Source organism: Myotis yumanensis, unplaced genomic scaffold (assembly GCF_028538775.1).
Source record: "Myotis yumanensis isolate MYYU_CA2020_CCGP unplaced genomic scaffold, mMyoYum1.0.hap1 SCAF_6, whole genome shotgun sequence".
NCBI lineage: Eukaryota > Metazoa > Chordata > Mammalia > Chiroptera > Vespertilionidae > Myotis > Myotis yumanensis.
In genome coordinates this window covers 29199263-29219977 of record NW_027223757.1, presented here as the reverse complement: position 1 = coordinate 29219977, position 20715 = coordinate 29199263, and the positions used below count along the sequence as shown (strand labels likewise).

The 20715-nt window shown below is 40.6% G+C and overlaps 1 protein-coding gene across 7 annotated transcripts in view; it reads right to left on the bottom strand.

Moving 5' to 3' along the window:
* Positions 1 to 20715, bottom strand: part of PHACTR2 (phosphatase and actin regulator 2) — a 238841-nt gene that overhangs the window by 22282 nt on the left and 195844 nt on the right. For 4 of the 7 annotated variants that reach the window (XM_070417823.1, XM_070417822.1, XM_070417825.1 and 1 more), the window contains 5 exons: positions 16732 to 17263; positions 10079 to 10281; positions 8700 to 8856; positions 5751 to 5806; positions 777 to 841 (listed from right to left, as the gene is read on the bottom strand). In XM_070417823.1, the coding sequence (XP_070273924.1) occupies positions 777 to 841; positions 5751 to 5806; positions 8700 to 8856; positions 10079 to 10281; positions 16732 to 17263 (1013 nt within the window). The remainder of the gene's footprint in view (positions 1 to 776; positions 842 to 5750; positions 5807 to 8699; positions 8857 to 10078; positions 10282 to 16731; positions 17264 to 20715) is intronic. The other 3 variants (XM_070417821.1, XM_070417826.1, XM_070417828.1) reach the window with 1 other exon arrangement.

Genomic DNA, 20715 nt, shown 5'->3' with positions numbered 1-20715 from the left:
CCCCAGCTAGCCCAGGTAAATGTGGGTAGACCACACATTTCACTGCAGGTGTCATGCTTTACTCATCCTGCCTTGTCCAGGTGTGAAGGTATACCTGAACAATTACCAGACAAAGATGTACAATGAAATACAAGTGCTTATAGTACTTAATTTTTCCAAAGCCTGTTATTATTTTAACACAGGAAAAAGTGATAGCTCTGGCATCACATTTATATTTTCATAAATGGTGGAAACAATTGCCTGAGGTAAGCTGTTTGTCAATTTGGGTAGCACTATAGTAGGCAGCCTGGGCGATCAAAGTTCACTTAAAAAATTAGTCACCCAGCTCAGATACGGAATAGTGGCAAATCTTCAGTAGCAAAAAAATATTTATTTAATATTTCCAAGACTACGTGGAAAGTGTAAGCATTTTTAAAAACTAAACATTGAAATGTTAATAAAGGTTATCTTTAAATGGAAGAAGTTTCTATGACTTTTTTCTTTTATTCCCTTTTGCATTTAAAAAAATTCTTACACCGATTACATGTTATTTTCATAATCACCTAATGCACTTTAAAAGTTTTGATTAACATCAAAATTAACATATGCAATTATAAATATAAAGATAATTTATACTGTATTCATTACATTGATTTTAATGCCTATGATCAGTTAGTAGACTAACAGGAATAATTATCCCTAAATATCAAGATTTACATGTGAAGAGTTGATTTGCATTTAAAAAAGGAACTATATCTCAGAACACACACAATCATTAACAGTTGTAGTTTCATCACCTTTCTGCTGAGTCTGCGTTTAAGTTCCATTTTTGCTTCTTGTTCTTCCTCTTCATTCTTTTCTGCTTATTAATGGAAGGGAAGACATGAAGACTTAGTTATTATAAGTGATTTTATAATCAGAAAAGTAGATCAGGCCACAATTATTTGATTTTAACAGATATTGATGAAACATTCCAACATCTTTAAAAAGTTGTCAAAATACTTTGCAGAAAGATCAACCATTAAGTTATATATATAATTATATCGCTTTATATATGTATACTAGTACATACATACATATATACATACACATAATATTTTTTTCCTTATATGACTGGCCTATTTACTAATTGTAAACCTTTTCTGCTTCCAGACTTCCTGTTATATTCTGAAAACAAAAAAACCCCCACAAGAGTTCCCATATTCTGGTGAAAGCCTTTCATTGCTGATCATCTCATGGGCTTAGAAGCATAGATGATCAGAATTCAGGGAAAAATTTACTGCTGGATCTGGCCTCCATGTGAAAATCCGAGACATATCAAAATAACAAATTAGAACCATCTGATGCATGTCTGAGTTGCTGATTTCCATTCAAATCCAACCAAAATAGTTGATCTGTCTGTTTTGGTTTCCATAGAAGCAGAATGTAAGCATTTCTTTGGACTCTGCTTTTGAACCAGAATGTTCCGAATGGGGTTATGGTGTACTGTTGGTGGAGATGATTTATTTTCTCATGACTGTGACTTTCCAACGTCTCCTCTTCCTCTAGTACTTTACCAAGTAGTACAATTTAATGGCCAACCTAAATGAATGCTGTCCAACAGATGGGATTAAGAGAAAAATGTCCAGAACTTTAAAGAAATAAACATCCCTCCAGATTTTAATGGTTGCTTATTTGATGAATTTCTCTCCATAGCTTCCTGTAGCTCATCATTTGTTCAATAAATGAGCACAGATTTTGCTTACTGGGTATTAATACTTATAAAAAAAAATTAGATTTTAAAATTCAAATAGACTTACTACTAAGATTATTTTTGTCATTAATAAAATTTAGCATTCAATATTTGCAACATCTGAATTTGTTAGCTGAACATGCTAAATTCTATTGATTTTCCTTATTAATAGGGAAAAGTTTCTATAGGCTTCTGAAACACTAATTTTAATTGAGAAGAAAGAATGATTAGTCTGCCTTTCAGATAGAGTGAACATTAAACTGAAATCACCCTGCAGAATAGGAAACAACTAGCTATTGGTAGTATATTTTTATCGAGTGTCAAACAAATTTGATTATAATTCAGATTTCTTCCCATGAAGTTACTGTAGGTATTCTTAAAATACATCCTTAGGGTCAAATAATTACCTTTTGTGAGGTGTATAAGGCATATGGATTGTATAATCCAAACACCAAACTTACAGTTCATGCTATTCAAACTAGGGTTTTACAAGATTAGGCCTCCGATGACATTATTAGTAAAAAGAAAAATATAACCCTTAAACATTTCAGTTCTTCCTATACAGTGATTATGCTATGTTTTTAAAGGTACTTTTCAAAGACAAAAATTGGGTATCTAATACAACTCAAAACTCATGCTCCAATTTTCATGAAATACACAAAATGTCGTATCTTTGAAGGGAATATTAGATAATTTTGCCTTATTAAATAGGCATATTGTGTATCTACGTGGCAGTCAGTTAAGTTGAAGAAGAAGGAGGAGGAAGAGGAGGGTCAATTGCAGTTAGGGGAGTTAAAGAAACATGATTTTTCCATTTTGGAATTCTTTTTTAACATCAGGAGCTGGCTTTCTTACAGTCCCCATATTTGAAATTAATGCTTCTAATGAAGTTAGAGGAAAAGGGTTTTAGAGGTGAATCTTATTAAAATAGTCACTGTAAAAATCTCTTACAAAGAGTCAAGATTAAATCTTAAACTTTGTTTTAAAAAATTGACTGAAGTTTTTTTTTTAATGTTTCCTCCTTTTCTTTTAGATTTATTAGAGGGTAATTATAAAGTAGGATATAAACCTTTCAGGTCATTTGAAACAGACTGGAGGAACATTCATGAAGGAAGTGATGTGGCTCATTGACAAATCTTGCCCTCAGTAACTCTCATCAGAGCAGAGAGGGGCGGATATTTCAGAATAGCCACAGGAAGTATTTGCCATAAACATACAAGCAATACAGGAGGTTGGGGGGTGGGGGTGGGGGTGCACTACAGGAAAGCTGCCTAGTTAGGGAGTGCTGCCCAGAGCATTTTGCGGACGAGCTAAAAGAACAAAGAGAAACACGGAAATACCAGGACTGGAGTATTATATTCTCGAGTCATCAATTCAGATAAAATGGGATTTTAAAAAGCCAAACATTTTTGTGGGTTTCTTTCTCTTTTTATTGTTTTACATATTTCTGTATGGGTATTTTTAGCAAATGGAAATACATTTATAAACGTACTTGAAATGCATCCCCTGCCCCACAAAAGAGATGGATCAATAGATGGGCAGATATGTGATAAAGCAAGATGTGATAAAGTAGATCTTAATGGTAGAATATAGATGGCAGACATATAGGTATTTACTGTAAAATTTTTAACTTTTTCTGTAGGATTAAAAATTTCATAGAAAATGTTACATGCAGAACTGAATAGCCTAGTACATTTTTTCCCTTATAGAAGACACAGCTGGAATAATGGTCACAGCTAAAATAGTTTGTGGACTTTTATCCCTACCCTGAAAAAGGTGTGCCATATATATCACTTTTCCTGCCGAGCAAAAGTTGACCTTTTAAGCACCAAAACGTGCTTTCTATTTTAACAGTTTTAAGGAACTGGTTCTAAAATGTACAACTAAATATAGCTTTATATGTATTTTTAAATGCTAGATGCACTAAAATGGGAAAGAAATAAAACAGATTGTAATACTGGGAATGAAACTGAGAAATAAAATTTGTCCTGTGTTCCAAATAGGGCTATCAGCATGGTCATCTGGTTCAGGTTTAGTGATGGACTTGGATTTGAGAACTGCTGAATGTTTTATTCTGTGAATTCATTCTCTAATTTGTCAAGAAAAAAGTGACCTAGTTAATAAATGTCCTTAAACACCACACCATGTCACACATAGACGTTTCTCCAAATAGACAATCATACTGCTCTTGACCCAACACTGGAGACGAAAGATATAAACAAACAAGAGCCATCTATGTGGAAGGACGAGAAGCCAGCAGGGGCGGAATAACGTGTCATATGTATGCTCTGGATGATGTCCGCCAGTTCTCTTTTCTGCTTCCCTTGGCCGTATAATATTATGTCAGGAGACCACCGGCCAGTTATCTGCCTCTCCAGACTGCAAATGTGTCTTTTGTTTCCAGAAAAAGCATGCTTAAACAAACCGAAAAGGAAGTAAATAAGGGCTGAAGTCAAGCCTGAAGTTGACTTTGGCATTTCACTCTTTCCCAAACCTCCAGGAAAATGGGGGATAAAAGCCAACACAGCACTTAAGATCGATGTGCGATAAATTTCCAGATCTATCCCACAGTTCCTCAAACAACCAAACACCAATGTGGTCTGGCACTATTTATCTCACAGGAGCAGGAACAAATTACCCAGAATTCGCTCTTCCTTTTTTTCTAGGTATTGCATCAGGCATCCAATAAGAAATAATCTGTGTGTTAGGAGCTCATGATCTGCATTTGAGCTTACCTAAAAGTTAATTCAAATATTTTCCGGGAACCTGTTATCAAAAGCCGTGGGCCTTTTTGGTTTGGTTTTGTTGTCAAAATTAGATGTTGTTGCCATCCTATTTTAGAAAGCTAAGACCTACCATTTTTTTTTTTTCTTTTCTAGCCATGACTTTTTCCCTCTCCAAACTGGCTCTTGTATACATTGATGGTTGCTTAAGTCCTTTCTTGAGTTCTATCCCAGTTATGCTCACAAAGAGCCAGAAAAAAAAAAAAGGGAAAAAAAATTCCAAGGGAAAAAATCCCATAGACTGGCAATTCCTCTCCCTTTTCAGTCCTCGTGCTATTAAAACCCTTCTTTCCCTCAGAAAAGAAAATGATTCCGGTTGGAGAATGGGGATGATCCAGATAGGCCAACTTGACCCTAAAAGCCTAGGTAAAAATATTCAGCGCATGCCAATGGCTCGTTACTACTGTGGTACTATCTGGAGTTTGGCCCATCCCTGCTTTTTGATATTTCATACAACAAAAAGCTCTTTTGAAACTGGGTTAATGACATATAAAATGGCAGTGGCTGAATTTAAAAATATCCATTACTTAACTCACTGTAGTTAGTAACCACATTAATACACTGTAGCACGCACGACCAACTGCTTCCATTCGTCTTATAGCTTTAGCATATGAGCTCTAATAATTTAAATATGACTGGATCGGTGAGTGAAAAGTCAAGTCAAAAAAAATAGAGGAGAAAAAAAATTGGAAAATGGAAAACTCGGTAAGTGCTGAGAAATTATAAATAACTCAAGAGGGAAAAAGAGTTATCATAACAAAGGAAAATGAAATGGATTGAAATGAAATAGATTGAAAAATTGCTTTGACCATGAGTCTGTTTTAAATCGAGTCATTTGTTAAACCTGGCAACAAATTGTATTATTAAGAATAATATAGGAAGGCTTGATTCATTTCCTTGTGGATTTTCTGGTCTTTTCTTCGAAATGTACATGTTTGCAAGCAGACTAGAGCATTTTCTTTTATTGAATAGTTGGGTGAAAGAATACATGGAATATATTTCATCTTAAAAACAACTGTCACAACCGTGACTCTGGTCTGGGGGATATCAGGCTCAAAGCCATAAAATGAAATACAAATGTCAAGAAATTATTTTTTTAAGTTATATACACGATGACACATAAATGTGATATGAATGGGCCATTTCTACCTTTTATGAATAAATATACTATGGTTTTCTATTGATAAACGAATCATCTCTAGAGGGAGCTTGTTAATGGTTAGACAAGGAATCACTGTTCACTGCAGGATACTCACGTTTTAGGATGTTTCTTTGCTCTAATTCTTCAGTTGTGGGCCTCTGGCTAAGTCTCCTACGATGACAAAAAAGATATACTGCAGGTTACAAACAAGGCCCCCTTAGTGAGAAACAAAATAAAACAACAAACACGGTATGTTTTTCCTGTTTTGAGAAACAGAAATTAACTTTTAAACCCATAAAAGTGTCCTTTCTGTTAGTTTGGAGACTAGAGATTGTGGCCGAGACTGCTAGCTAACCCCCATTACTTGTTCTCTCTCTTCCTTTCAGAAACAGAACTCCTTGAGCTTTGACTATAACCCCATATTCCCCCCATCTCCCCCAGCGACAGCTTTCTGTCACCCGAGCAGCACGGTGTGGCTATGTGACCAAGTTCTTGCAATGGGATGTGAGCAGAAATGGTGTTTGTGGTTTCTACTTTTTACCCTCCTCTGCCTTTCCTTCTTCCACTTAAACATGGTCAGTGAGTCAGCTGGGATCATGTAGATGGAATACCCATGGGGATGGAAGAGCAACAAGACAGAAGGAACCTGCGTACCTGGCTGACTGCAAGGAGCAATGCTCCCAGCCGTGCTGGACAGCCCGCCTACCTCTGGACTGTTACGTGAAAAAGAAATAAACATGTGGAAATGTTTGGACCACTGCACATTTCGGCCTCTGCTAAAGCAGCTTAGCCTTTTCCCTAATTCATATACAGTCATTTGGATCTAAAAAAGGCTGCCACTTGAGAGTTCATTTTAACTTGGGAGATGATCAATCTACACTTCATAGTGTTTTAAGGGAAATACTGCTTTTGTGACCTCAATGAATTTCAAATGTATATAGTTCTCTTGAGATGCCTAGGCCCTTCCCGTTGGCCTTCAAGACAAGCCAGGCTCACTTGTGATTAGTAGCTAACTCGTTGTTCACAAGAGCGGAATGTCCTGTGAACCCTTTCGGACTTTGTTCTTGGTCCTGTTTACGTTGTTGATTTGTTGTTAATCACAGACAAAAACTTCCTCTGGATGTAGGCTGAGTGTGTGCAAACTAATATCCATGAAAGGTAAATTTTAATATAGATACTACCAATTCTAAGTTTTTATGGCTGTGACAGAAATTATTGAAATCAATAATATTTTAAATAGCTCATTAAAACTTTTGTTAAAGTTTAATCTCCATCAGAGCTCCCTTGAAATTAACTTAATTGTGAGTCCACAAAAAAACCACTGACTATCTATGCCAGCCCGAAGCTGTGCCATCTGTGTACCCATGTATCCTGTGCGACATATCCCTACTACGTCATCCCCCAAACACATCATCCTTCCTTTGTTTATGGAGTTTCCTCCCTTTTCTTCTTCTCCAACTACTGATCCTATCTAATAATAGACAAACATGGTAATTGACTGTACCTTCGCTACACCTCCCATTGGCTAATCAGTGTTTGTTGGCGGCTAATTTGCATACTGCAGGCAGGGCGGGACAGCACCATCCTGCTGGCCCTGCCACCATCTGGGCCTGCTATTTGCCACCGGGGAGGTGGGGTGGGACAGCGCCATCCTGCCTGCCCTGCTGCCATCTGGGCCTGCTATCTGCGACCTGGGGCGGCGGGCGTCCATGTGCGACCCGACCCAGGGCAGCCAGGCGGGGCAGCAGCGATCTGCCGGCCTGCCCTGGCGTCCCATGTGCAACCTGACCCGGGGCGGCCAGGAGGGGCAGCCGGGTGGGGCAGCAGCGATGGGCCGGCCCGCCTGGGCGTCCCTTGTGTGACCCGCACGGGGCAGCGCCCCAACCCCCGGATCAGCCCTGCCATGTGTGCGACGCTGGGCAGCGCCCCAACCCCCGGATTGGCCCTGCTGTGTGTGCGACTGGGAGTGGCGCCCCAACCCCCAGATCGGCCCTGCCGTGTGCGCGACCTGGGGAGGCAGGGCAGGCACCGAGGGATCTGGCCTGCCATCTGCCACCCGGGGAGCGGGCTTAAGCCAGCAGGTGGTTATCTCCCGAGGGGTCCCAGACTGTGAGAGGGCACAAGTGGGGCTGAGGGACACTCCTCCACCTCCAACCCCCCCCCCCCCCCGCCAGTGCACAAATTTTTGTGCACCGGGCCTCTAGTATCTTATAAATGATTAATACAGTGCCTTGATGGTGGGTGTCCGGATTCTCCTGACAGTGAGAACTAAAGGCTCCTGGTTCTTTGCCCCTACGCAGCACTGATAGATCCTGCTCTGTCTCACAGACTGTTCCCTTCCCCCGGCTAATGCACCTTGTGGTGTATGCAGGGTGGGAGAAGTCAGAAAAATAACCGTCACTTAAGCTGCTAATAAAAATGAGAGCTTCAGCATTCATTTCTATTAAAACTGCCAGTTCAATGGACTTCCAACGTCACTAGTGGCAAAAATAAAAATCACCAAGAGCTGGATGCAGGAAGAGAAGTCAGATGATCTTTTATTTGAAGTTAAAGGAGGGAACTTCTGACATCGGGGCCGTGGTTACCTGACCTGGATGGAGCTGACCGTTGCAGCTAACTACTGTTTCCACAGTCTCATAGCCCACAGGACAGAGCCGCCTGGAAATCCCAGGAACGCTGGTGAGTCCGTGGACGAGGCTGATTCCTGTTTCGATGAATAACACTGCAGTGGAACACTCGTGTGTTTATGTATTGTTTATGGCTGCTCTTGCTGAGCAGCTGCAACAGAGACCTTCTGGCCAGCAAAGCCTACACTATTTACGAATTGGTCCTTTATAGAAAATGTCTGTCAACATTTGGGTCAGGCTTTGGCAACCTCAAAGCCACTGGCCGTCTGGACCGAAGCACGGGTTCTTTGAATGCTTCACCATCCAGCACCAACTTTAAAAGACCAGATAGGCCAGGTGTGCCCTTACACAAGCCATTCACAGTGACCACAGGTTGGAAACCACAGGAGAGGGAAAGTATGTGTTCGTGGGTGCTGTACTAAAATTTCAGCCATTACCTGACTAGCTTGGTTCCAATTTGCTGTCGAATTTCCTGCCTCTCTTCTTCAGATGTCCGCTGCAAGATGTTCTTGTCCTCTAATTCTTTTTTGGACGGTCTGTTGCCCAGTTTTATAGCAAGAGTATCCCTTCGTCGGATTTTACTTGCCAAAGCACCTGAGGATTAGAAAAGGCAGAAATGCAGAAAAGGAGCCTTTTAACCGGTGCCACTCGGGTTACAGGGGGCATGGACTTCAAACTGAGTCCAGACCAAATTCTATGTCCACATGCAGGAGGGGAATTTTAATTAGCCTTGGGGTGCGGAGGAGGGCCTTTTTAGTTGGATGAGGTTCATTTTGAAAAACTGGAGAACTATTTTTAAAAATGTTCAGAAGAATGTTGGGGCACCATGAAAAACTTGGGAAGTATCACCTCATCATTTGGAAAGTGGTATTTGAAGTTTATTTTGCTGAGATGGCGAATCATGGAAACTACTGATTGCATAATGCCTTCTCTTTCTCAAGTCTAAATACTTAGCCCCTTTAGTATACTGTTCAGGAAATCCCTGTCTCCCCTCTTTCTCCACGCAGAAACCACTCTGGCAAAAGTCCACATTTATACTAAAGTTTTAATCCTAAAGTACTCCAGAGATCCCTGACATCTCCACAGATGATAGTTAATACCAGATGGATGATAATGTTTGTTGTTGTTCGGAACAAATGGAAAGAAATTTGACAAACTGATGTTTAATCATAAATATGCTAATAACTTTTCATAATCTATAAATTTAACTCAGGAATCCCTCCTAAGTCATCCTGCTTAGAAAAATTTAAAAAATAGCACTTTCCAGTTCCCTCATTTACACATAAATGGTTGGCTTTCGCTACTTTACTGGCATTCTTTCCTAGAAGGCATACCATCTTACCATGGATGAGTGATTGTTTTTAATTCTTAAGAGGAATGTGTCATTTTTGACTCATTTCTCCCTCCTTTCTCCTTAAACTGCAGCATAAAAAAAATAAGTGAAATTCTCAAACATTTCCCATGAGTAATCCAGGGAATCCTGCACTGATGCTCTTTATTCAACAAAGGTCCCAGGGAAGGGCTGACTTTGATCATCCTGAGAACCGCCTCCATCCTCAGGAAGCTTTAATCTTGGGACAAATACGAACGTGCCTATCTACGCCCCACTGCCCACCCCGCATGGAACCAACTTTTGGAAAGGCCTGTCAGCAGAAGCTAAACCTCAGGATATACACAGTTCTAATTTGAGAAAGGAATATGAGGGGAAAGAGAACTTCAGATGTTTGGTTTTTGGTGAGGCTTCTGTTCTTTATAAAACGCCGTGGCTTCTGCCCACCACCTTCCTCCCTCCCCACCTCCTGAGAAAAAGTCTTACTGTCTCCACTGCCATCCTCATCTTCATCTTCTTCATCGTCATCGTCAGTGTACAAGATCGGCCCATCAGAGTCCGAGTCAGTGGCCCGGTACTCCCTTTGGCCTTCATCCTCCTGGGCACTGAAGGATTCGGAAGATTCTCCCATCAGCCCAGGAGCCAGTAGCTGAGGTGCTGCCTTTCCCAGCTCGTCTTTGGTTGTGAAACTGTCAAAGGCACAGAAACACAGGGGTGGTGTAAAGCTCAGAGCAACCCTCAGGGACACCCCAACACCATGAGAAGGAGTGCTTGTTGTGTGAGCACCCTTCAGGCTGGCGCAGGAAAAAGCAGACACAGGCCAGCGAAATCACTGAAATGGAAGACCAGTAGGCATTACTTAATCCTCCCAGTTTTAGATTCTTCATTTGTAAAACGAAAAGGATAGACTAGCTGGTGTCTGATATAGTTAGTACATGAATATGGTAAAACTATATTTTGCAAAATAATTTTTCCATAGCAATGGAGGTTCAGTGGAAAGAACAATAGACTAGGAGCTCCAGAATACCTGACTTAGTACTTTTTCTCTCTGTGTTTAGCTTCTTCATTTGTAAACCTGCCTGTCTTAAGACTATATTAACAACATAAGATGGAATGGGTGGAAGTCAAGTGGACTTTTTAGAAGAAATTTATGTCTAAGGATGTAAGCTTTTTCTATTATTGAGCTTGGAAAGAGTATCTGGTTTAAAGTGCATATGTGCAATTGAATATTACTCAGCCATAAACAAGAATGAATTCTTACTGTTTGCAATAACAGGCATGGACCTAAAGCAAGCATGTCAAACTCATGGCCCGCAGGCCGCATGCCTCAGTTATTCGGCTGGTGTTAGCCTTTGAGTTTGACATGATTGAGAGGGTATTATGCTAAGTGAAATAAGCCAACAGATACCATATGATTTCACTTATATGTGGAATCTAAAAAAAAACCAAACACAAATGAACAAACAAAACAGAAACAGATGCGTAGACACAGAACAAACTGAGGGTTGCCAGAAAGGAGGGTTACCTTTCTCGGTGAAAAAGGTAAGGGCTTAAGAAGTACAAACTGGTAGTTACAAATACTCACAGGGATGCAGAGTACAGCACAGGGAATATAGTCAATAACATTGTAATAACTATGCATGGTTACTTGAAATACAGGGGACCACTTTGTCAAGTACGACTGTCTAACCACTAGCTATACACCTGAAACTAATATAATACTGAATGTCAATATAATTAAAAAATAAAATAGTTACTATAAATAGGAAATGCTTTTAAATTTTCATAGACTAGAATAAAAAATATATACTTTACATAAAAATTATATAGAAAACAATATAATCTTCATTTTAAGATACAGAAGATCCTCAAATTGCTATCTGATATAAACAGAAGAATCCAAATTTAGATATCACACTTCTGAAAGGCCGTGTAGTGGAAAACATGGGCTTGCTATTCTCACTAACTAAAAAAAGTCAAAACCAGTTCTTTGTATAATAAAAACAAGTAAACTTTGTGAGAGTCGGAGGTGTTGAAAATTTTTTGGGGTTACAAGCCTAGGTGCTTTCAAAAGTCTCTATTTTTCACATATTAGAAAAATCCAACAGCCAGAATACTTGTTTTCAAAGGGGGAAATAGAAAATTTCATTTTTATTGTATAAAATGTACATGGCGACAATGCGGTACCATCTCACATCTGTCAGAATGGCTATCATCAACAAATCAACAAATGACAAGTGCTGGCGAGGATGCGGAGAAAAAGGAACCCTCGTGCACTGCTGGTGGGAATGCAGACTGTGGAGAACAGTATAGAGTTTCCTCAAAAAACTAAAAATGGAATTCCCATTTGACCCAGTGATCCCACTTCTAAGAATATATCCCAAGAAACTAGAAACACCAATCAGAAAGGATATATGCACCCCTATGTTCATAGTGGCACAATTCACCATAGCTAAGATCTGGAAACAGCCTAAGTGCCCATCAGCAGATGAGTGGATTAAAAAACTGTGGTGCATCTACACAATGGAATACTACACTGCTGTAAAAAAGGAATTCTTACCATTTGCAACAGCATGGATGGACTTGGAAAGCATTATGCTAAGTGAAATAAGCCAGTCAGAGAAAGATAAATATCACAGGATCTCACTCATTTATGGAATATAAAGAACAACATAAACTGATGAACAAAAACAGATCCAGACACAGAGAAGCAACAATCAGACCATCAAACCTCAGAGGGAAGGTAGGGGAAGGTGGGGGTAAGGGGGAGAGATCAACCAAAGGACTTGTATGAATACATATAAGCCTAACCAATGGACACAGACAACGGGGGGTGAGGGCATGAGTGGTGGTAATGGGGGAGTAATGGGGGGATAAATACCTTAATCAATAAAGAAAAAACTGTACATGGCATAAAATTTAACATTTTACCCATTTTTAAGTGCACAGTTCAGTTGCATTAAGTATATTCACATTGTGTAAAACCATCACCACCATCTATCTCCAGAACTTTTTCATCTTCCCAAACGAAAACTCTGTACCCATTAAATAATAACTTCCTATTGTCCCCCTCAGCCCCTGGCAGCTACCATTCTACTTCCTGTCTTTATGAAATTTACTATTCTAGGTGCTTCATATAATTGAAATTATACATGTGTCCTTTTGTGTCTGACCTACTTCCGTTAGTATGTCTTTAAGGTTTATCCATTTGGTAGCATATGTCAAAATTTCCTTCCTTTTTAAAGGTTGAATCATATTCCATTGTATGTATATGCCACATTTTGTTTATCCATTCATCAGCTGACAAACATTTGGGTTGTCTTTACCTTTTGGTTATTGTGAATAATGCTGCTGTGAACCTCGGTGTACAAGTATCGTTTGAGTACTTGCTTTCAATTCTCTTGGCAATATATACAGAAGAAGAATTATAGGACCACATGGCAAGTCTATGTTTAATCTTTTGAGGAACCACCATACTGTTTCCACAGTGTGAAATCTCATTTTAAATGAGAGAAGATCTATTTTATGGGTAAGCTTTTCCGTAGTCTGGATTTCTAGTTGATTGCCACTGGAGGCCATTCTTGTTTGCGACTGTGGGTGACCACAACCCATTTAAAAGATTTGCCAATTAATAACGCATTCTGAAGAGCAAAACAAAAGATACTTCACGATGAAGCCCTGGCATTTGTTCATTCATTAATTTATGTTATCGATTATTATTTTAGCCTCCCTTGTATTTTACAATGTTTTATAGTTTTCAAAGACTTCTGCATACATTTATAACTTACAACTGTTCTATAGCATAAGGAGGGCAGATAATTTGTAGTTCATGGAACCCAGGAGGGCCATGAGTGAATTGCCCAACCATGGAAGCAAGTCCAGTCTAGAACCCAGACTTCAGTCTCCTGGTCTACCTATTAAATGTTATGCTATATGATATTTTATGCTTAGTATTATAAGTTATAATGGGTTATAAGTTATATTATTGTTTATATTTAATGTTAAATATTATACTCCAATTTTACATCAGTCAACTCATGATTTGGCTTTTATATTTCTCAGAGGCTCCTGGGCACATTAGACAATACAGTGCACTCTGTGAATGTTTGTGGAAATGGACTAAGCAGATTCAAGGCCCTTTTGAATATGGGCTCCAGATGGGCTTATTAGTTTCTGCCTTCAGTTATACCAGACATACATGGTACTGACGAAGCTGCCAATGAAGGGAAATCTACCAAATAGTTACCACCCTGCAATGTGTGAACAGAGGTAGGTATTTTTACACATGGCCACTTGTCTTCTTTAAAGTTCTGATATTTGTATTCCAAACAGAAGCCCCTTCATAAGACGACAGGATTTCACACATTCGTTGACTAAACATAACTGGGGGAGAGTTCTAAGTAAAGCAAGTGACTAAGAGCCAGAAATTCAAATTCCAATATCCGCTTAAAAACAGAAGAAAGAATTTGGAAGGAAATTTGGGAGACTACTTATTTCAGGCTCATTAACTCGAGAGCAAACGCAAACCATCCCTGCGGGATGAGCTGTAATTTAACGTTATTTTGAAGAATATAGGAAGAAGAAAATCTCTCTGCTCTCTTCTAGGAAAGCAGGGTAGTTGCCCTGAGTGACAGGAAAACCTATTATGCAAACCCCGATGGCTCATTATGTCCTAAGCTCACTTTGTCTGATCACAGTCCCAGTGGAAATGGAGAGCAGATGCTCAGCGCTCTCGTCTGACAGTCCTGCGAGTTCTTGGCTGAAGACTGACATCGCCCCCAGCATGCAGCATGGCGCTTCGCACAGCACAGTGTCCTCCCTAAATGTTTGTGGAAGTGAGCTGGACAGTCAGACCACTTTTGGATACGGGCCCTCTCAGTCTGAAGACCACTTATGCTGGAATCACTTTATAGGCTGCACCTTGTATTGAAAAATAAACGCATATACTCAATCTATTTCCCTAAGTACAGGCCTATCTTAAACTTCCTGGCCATGTTGGATATCATTTTGGTAAGAAGTAGAATGAATTATAATGTCTTGCTCACTTTTGTATCTTTGGTGCTTGGTACACTGCCCAGCACACAGAAGGCAAGTGAAAACACATGCTGAAAGAAGGACTGTGTAGGTCTAAAGGTTGGAATTGATGCTGGAAAACACTCACTATAAATAAAGACATTTGCTAAGTGCTGGAAGTACTAGGGATACCATAACCACTCATCTCAACATCTTCTGTTCCCATAGCATTTATTAGCATGTCAAACAAAGAAAGTAATTTGCAATTTAACCTTTATTTATCATTCCTTGGCTTTCCTTTGAATGATGGTGCTCAAGATGATAAAACAAAAAAGAACAAAACAAACAAACAAACAAACAAACAAGCCCTGGCCGGTTTGGCTCAGTGGATAGAGCGTTGGCCTGCAGACTGAAGGGTCCCAGGTTCGATTCCGGTCAAGGGCATGTACCTTGATTGCGGGCACATCCCCAGTAGGGGTTGTGCAGGAGGCAGCTGATTGATGTTTCTCTCTCATCGATGTTTCTTTTTTTTTTTTTCTTTTTAAATATATATATTTTTATTGATTTCAGAGAGGAAGGGAGAGGGATAGAGAGATAGAAACATCAATGATGAGAGAGAATCATTGATTGGCTGCCTCCTGTACGCCCCCTACTGGGGACTGAGCCCGCAACCTGGGCATGTGCCCTTAACTGGAATCGAAACCAGGACCCTTCAGTCTGCAGGCCGACGCTCTATCCACTGAGACAAACCAGACAGGGCATCTCACTGATGTTTCTAACTCTCTATCCCTCTCCCTTCCTCTCTGTAAAAAATCAATAAAATATATTAAAAAACAAACAAATAAAAACCAAGAATGAACACATAAAAAAAAGCAGGAGAAGTGGAAGCAACTACTTTGGAAACTTATAAAATTACTTAGGGCATGGAATGTGTTGTGCAATCCTGGGTCTATACCCAGCTCTGCCACTGACTACCTGGGTAATCTTGGAAAACTATTTTACTTCTCTCAGTGTCAGTTTTCTCACCTATTTAACAGAAATATTTCAGGGAAGCTTATGTGAATTAAATAACTGACAGTTCCTGACAGTAATAGGTATTCAATCAATGAAGGTTATTGTTATCAGTAATTGAATCAAGTTAATATTTTAGTCTATTGATTCAAATCAATGTTTTAAAACATGATTAAGATTTTTTTTGAAAAAGGAAATATTAAATTAAGTGATCTGAAGAGTGAACTTGGTTTTATTCTTAAAACAATAGAAAAGAGGCTGGATTTACGAGGTCTAAGCCTTCCCTAGACAGAATTGGTGTCCACTATAATCTGGCAGCCTGTGGGTCAGGACAGCTAACATGGTTCATTTACCTTTAAGTAGAACATGTACAGGCCTCTGTGAATAATGCAGTGAACAGAGGAGGAGGAGGACCCTAGGATGAATTCCAGGTTTCTGGCTTGGGCAACTAGATGATGGCATGCCTGTGGCATACCAGCTTCTGCACTGGTTGCTGGGATACTGAGGTAAATAAGACATGTGTTGGTTAATTCTGTCCCAGTTAGGAAAAAGCACTGTCAGAGTAGAGTAGATGCAATAACCAAATCTGTCTGGATGAGCCCTGAAAGGCTCCACGGAGGAGATAACATTTTGTTGGGTGGGGAGTTAAAGAAGCAAGAAGCAGAGCCGCTCTGACGTTGGACGAAAAGGAGTTGGAATTTGACGGAGGTCTTTCCTGATGGCTTTTATTTTCCTAGAGAAGGAGACGGCTAAATAACTTGTTGAAATGAAGGTAGGCAGGAGTGGATGAGCAACCTAGACAAGTGGTAAAGACTTAACCACTGCAAGGAAAGAGAAGGGAACAGCTTAGGGAAAAGAAAGGACTGCTGAGGAGTGATGAGGCAGCTCTAAGTGTACTTGAAAGGCCCACGTCACTGTGCCCAGCCCGTGGCTTTCCTGGGACAGGGCTCTGCAAAACCAATGGCTGGGTGACATGTGTTGGTCTAACAATCACTAGATTAAATTATAAAAGAAAACAAAGTAGGTTCCCTCACTTCCAGTAGAATGGTTTAGTGATCTTTAGTACTCAGCTTCGGGGAACGCAGAGGGAATATGGGGTTGGGGACCCGACTCACCATTTTGCATTTTCTCTGCTAACACTGAAGCCAGTGCCTGAGTGGACAGTGGTTGTATTTGTCGGCTCTTCAGTCCAGAGAAGCTGACTCACGTCTAAGGTAGGGACGGGCACGTCGTCTCCATTACTGACCAGGACAATAGGAGTGTCTGCAGCAAAAACGCACTGTTCCTCCAGAACAAGATGAGGGTCAGGGGGAGGAGGAGGAGGGGTCACAGGCGGTGGAGGGACCACAGACTTGGGTTTGCCTGTGCTCAGCTCCTCGGTCTCAGGGCCCGCTGGCTCAGTTTTGAGACTCTCCACCTTGGCCTCCGATGGCTTTCCTTTAAGGTCGGACGTACCAGCCGTGGTTGCATCTGAGGATGGCCGAGGCGTGGGCCGCTTGCCAGTTTTTTTCTTGCCCTTTGTGGTTCCCACCGTCCCAGTTTTGCTAGAAACTGTCTCCTTTGAAGTTTTGAGAAAAGACGAAGAAGAAGTAGATGGTGACGCTGATGCTTTGGAGCCCACAGTCTTTTTGGAATGAGAGGACCCAGCTAAAATAGAGAGATTTTGCATTAAAAGTCAGAGAAGACAGCACTTTCCAAACAAGCTAACCAAGCTGCAATTGTCATTGACAACATCCCCTTAAAAATTTTTAAATGTATTGAAAAACAAATGACTAAAAGAAAATGATAATGGTTTTGTTTTCTGCCCCCTCACGGCCTCCAATCAAAGAGGGAGCGATGCTTGAGGCAAAACCCAAAGAGATAAGGGTCCTTTGTTTCTCCCTCCTCTAGTCTTTTTTTAAAAAAATGTATTTTATTGATTTTTTACAGAGAGGAAGGGAGATGGATAGAGAGTTAGAAACATCGGTCAGCTGCCTCCTGCACGCCCCCTACTGGGAATGTGCCCACAACCAAGGTACATGCCCTTGACTGGAATCGAACCTGGGACCCTTCAGTCCGCAGGCCGATGCTCTATCCACTGAGCCAAACCGGTTGGGGCCCTCCTCTAGTGTTTACCGGGGCCAGCCAAAGGGAGTCCTCAGCTCCTTGTCTTTTGGGTGACCTGAAAAAGCCCCTGCATGCTCCAAAGTACGGATACTATCATGTGCAGAGGACAGACACCGGCAGCTGTCTGGGGATAGCACAAGGCTGAGCTCATCACAAGTGATGCAGGTTCTATGGTGTCTTCCGGGAATGGCGTGGTCCACGTTCAGAAGAGGCCTGGGTATATACCACCCGCTCCTTTCTGGGCCAAAAGCAAATGTTCTCATCTTACTGTTAAGAGAATGAACTCTAACCCAGCTCTCTGCACGGCCCCAGTGAGAAGCCTGCCGTGCTGGCCCGTACCACCATGGGCAATGGTGATGGACAGAGTAAAAGCACATGGCCACCTGTAAAAGTCAAGTCTCCTGCAAAATATCAAAGGCAGAAACATTTCTTTTCTACAAAAAAAAGTCTAAGTGGGTACTAGTTGAATAATTTGAAGAAAAAGAGTATCATTGGATCTTCTGAAAACTGCTTATGTTCCTCTAGGGCAGTGGTTCTCAACCTTCTGGCCCTTTAAATACAGTTCCTCATGTTGTGACCCAACCATAAAATTATTTTCGTTGCTACTTCGTAACTGTAATTTTGCTACTGTTATGAATCGTAATGTAAATATCTGATATGCACGATGGTCTTAGGCGACCCCTGTGAAAGGGTCGTTCGACCGCCAAAGGGGTCGCGACCCACAGGTTGAGAACCGCTGCTCTAGGGACTTGGTCAGTGGTGTGTTTGCCTACTTCTGGATAGAGGTGCCTTTATTTAACCAAACCATTTTCAGGAAAAGAAAGGTTAGCTCTCCTTCCTTTATATGATCTTAGGAAGTACAGTTAGACTCCTATGAGAACGCACTTTTGTTTCATGAGCTCTAGGACCTACACATTTTTCCTAATTGCTTTTTCTGTTGTAATGTTGTATCCCCCTTCTTTTTCATGAGGGGTTAAACTGCCTTCCACAGAGCTATCAGACAATATCTGATTAGTATTGTGAAGCCAATCTGAATTGCACACTGATGTTATTGTAACTTACCTCTGGTTAAGTCAATTGGGAGGGTCCCGAGATGAAGAACAAATAAAGGAATAGACAATGAGATGGAAGACTTCACCAATTCTGATATACTATAAGAAGCCAGTCTCACATGGTGACAAGATCCAGGCTTACAAGAAGTCTCCATAGCTTGGGGCTTTATTATTTTAGATATACACAATAACTAGTATTCTCCTCCTCCAAGTCTGGCCTGTCAATACTATTTTTTTTTTCATGGTTAGTTCTCTCTTGATAAACTGGTTCATGGGACAGTTTGCCTGCAGCCAGCCAGCTGTGGTTAATTCTACTTTTTTGAAGTTAGCAATCTTCACTTGTTTCTAAGACAAACAAATTAAGCAAACTCCTGCAATCTAAGTCCATTCTAAATTTATTTTTCACAACAAATATGGTAAGGATTTGATGTCTAAACATGTTCCATTATTTTCTTAGGTAAATTGAACGTAATCCCTTCCAAATAGCAATTCGAACAGGACTTTGCTGAAATTAGCCATGTTGCTTAAGTCACCTTGAGTGAAGGCCAGGACCAAAAAGAAATGCCACCTCTCCCAGTTAACCGCTTTTGTTGTTATCAAAGTGCATGACACTGTATGACAAAGAACACAAGATAGGAGATTTTGCCTTATTTCATGGGCAATGTAGCTGACTGTGCCAAACAGCTATCTGGTCACCTGGAGATGTATACTAACTAGGTAACAAAAATAGAATCTTAACCAATAGCTTTCCTTGAGAAAAACATCTGAATCAATATCAAGAACAGCATTTGAAGTAACTTTCCAAAAAGTCAACATTATTCAAGTGAAACATTACCATGTAGAAAATTCTAAGTGGTTACAAATGGAATATCAGCTGGATTCTGATTGAGTGTTATCAATATTTGACAAAAGGATCCATTTCTCTGTGGCAGCCCCGTGAACAGCAACATTTTTATATACACTGTGGTCCAGTCGGGCCTCTTTAAATATAATGGATAACATGACTGCACTATTCTCTTAGGAACATCATGAGTCTGTAAATAAATCTTCAAGTTATAAAATATCTGGAAATAACTCAAAAATCTTTCATGGAAGCTGTCCCTGCCCTGGCATTAATCAGCTTTCTTCTGAGAGAAGGAAGACGGAGTGTAAGCCGAGCCCATAGCGAGCCGCTACCATGGGGGTATGAGGAAGAGGGAAGGACGTGTGAGGCAGGTCTTAATTCTCAAGGACTGGCCTCCAGTTTGGAGCTTTTCTTAAAGAAGCGGATCAGAGCCTGCATCACATCAGGCTGATCCTACGGCAGCCGTGGGCAAACTACGGCCCGCGGGCCGGATCTGGCCCGTTTGAAATGAATAAAACTAAAAAAAAAAAGACCGTACCATTTTATGTAATGATGTTTACTTTGAATTTATATTAGTTCACACAAACACTCCATCCATGCTTTTGTTCCGGCCCTCCGGTCCAGTTTAAGAACCGATTGTGGCCCTCGAGTCAAAAAGTTTGCCCACCCCTGTCCTACGGTGTGCTAGGAAGTCAGGAAAATACATGTGAAAATACATGGATAATGACATGTGAGGGCAGCTGGCCCCTCAGGAAATGGCCTGAACGCATTGTTGGCAGGGCATTCTGAGACATTTCATTTAGCCCTCATTAGAAGAGACCCAGCCACTCAAGGTCAAAGGCCGAAGAGAGGGACACAAGGAAGGAGACATCTACCTACGTTCAGAGATCTGTCATACCGTCAACTAAGCCATTCTCCAAACTTGAGCATTATGAATTACAAAGGGAAAAAGATCAACAACAAGGCAAATCACGGTAGCTGATTGCAAGAACGTTGCTGCTGATTTTAGGGAAAATAAGGTTTGCTAAGACAGGACTTTTATGTACGTGTTAATGGCAAAAAGCCACCCAGGACGTGTATTTTGATTAATGTCTCTT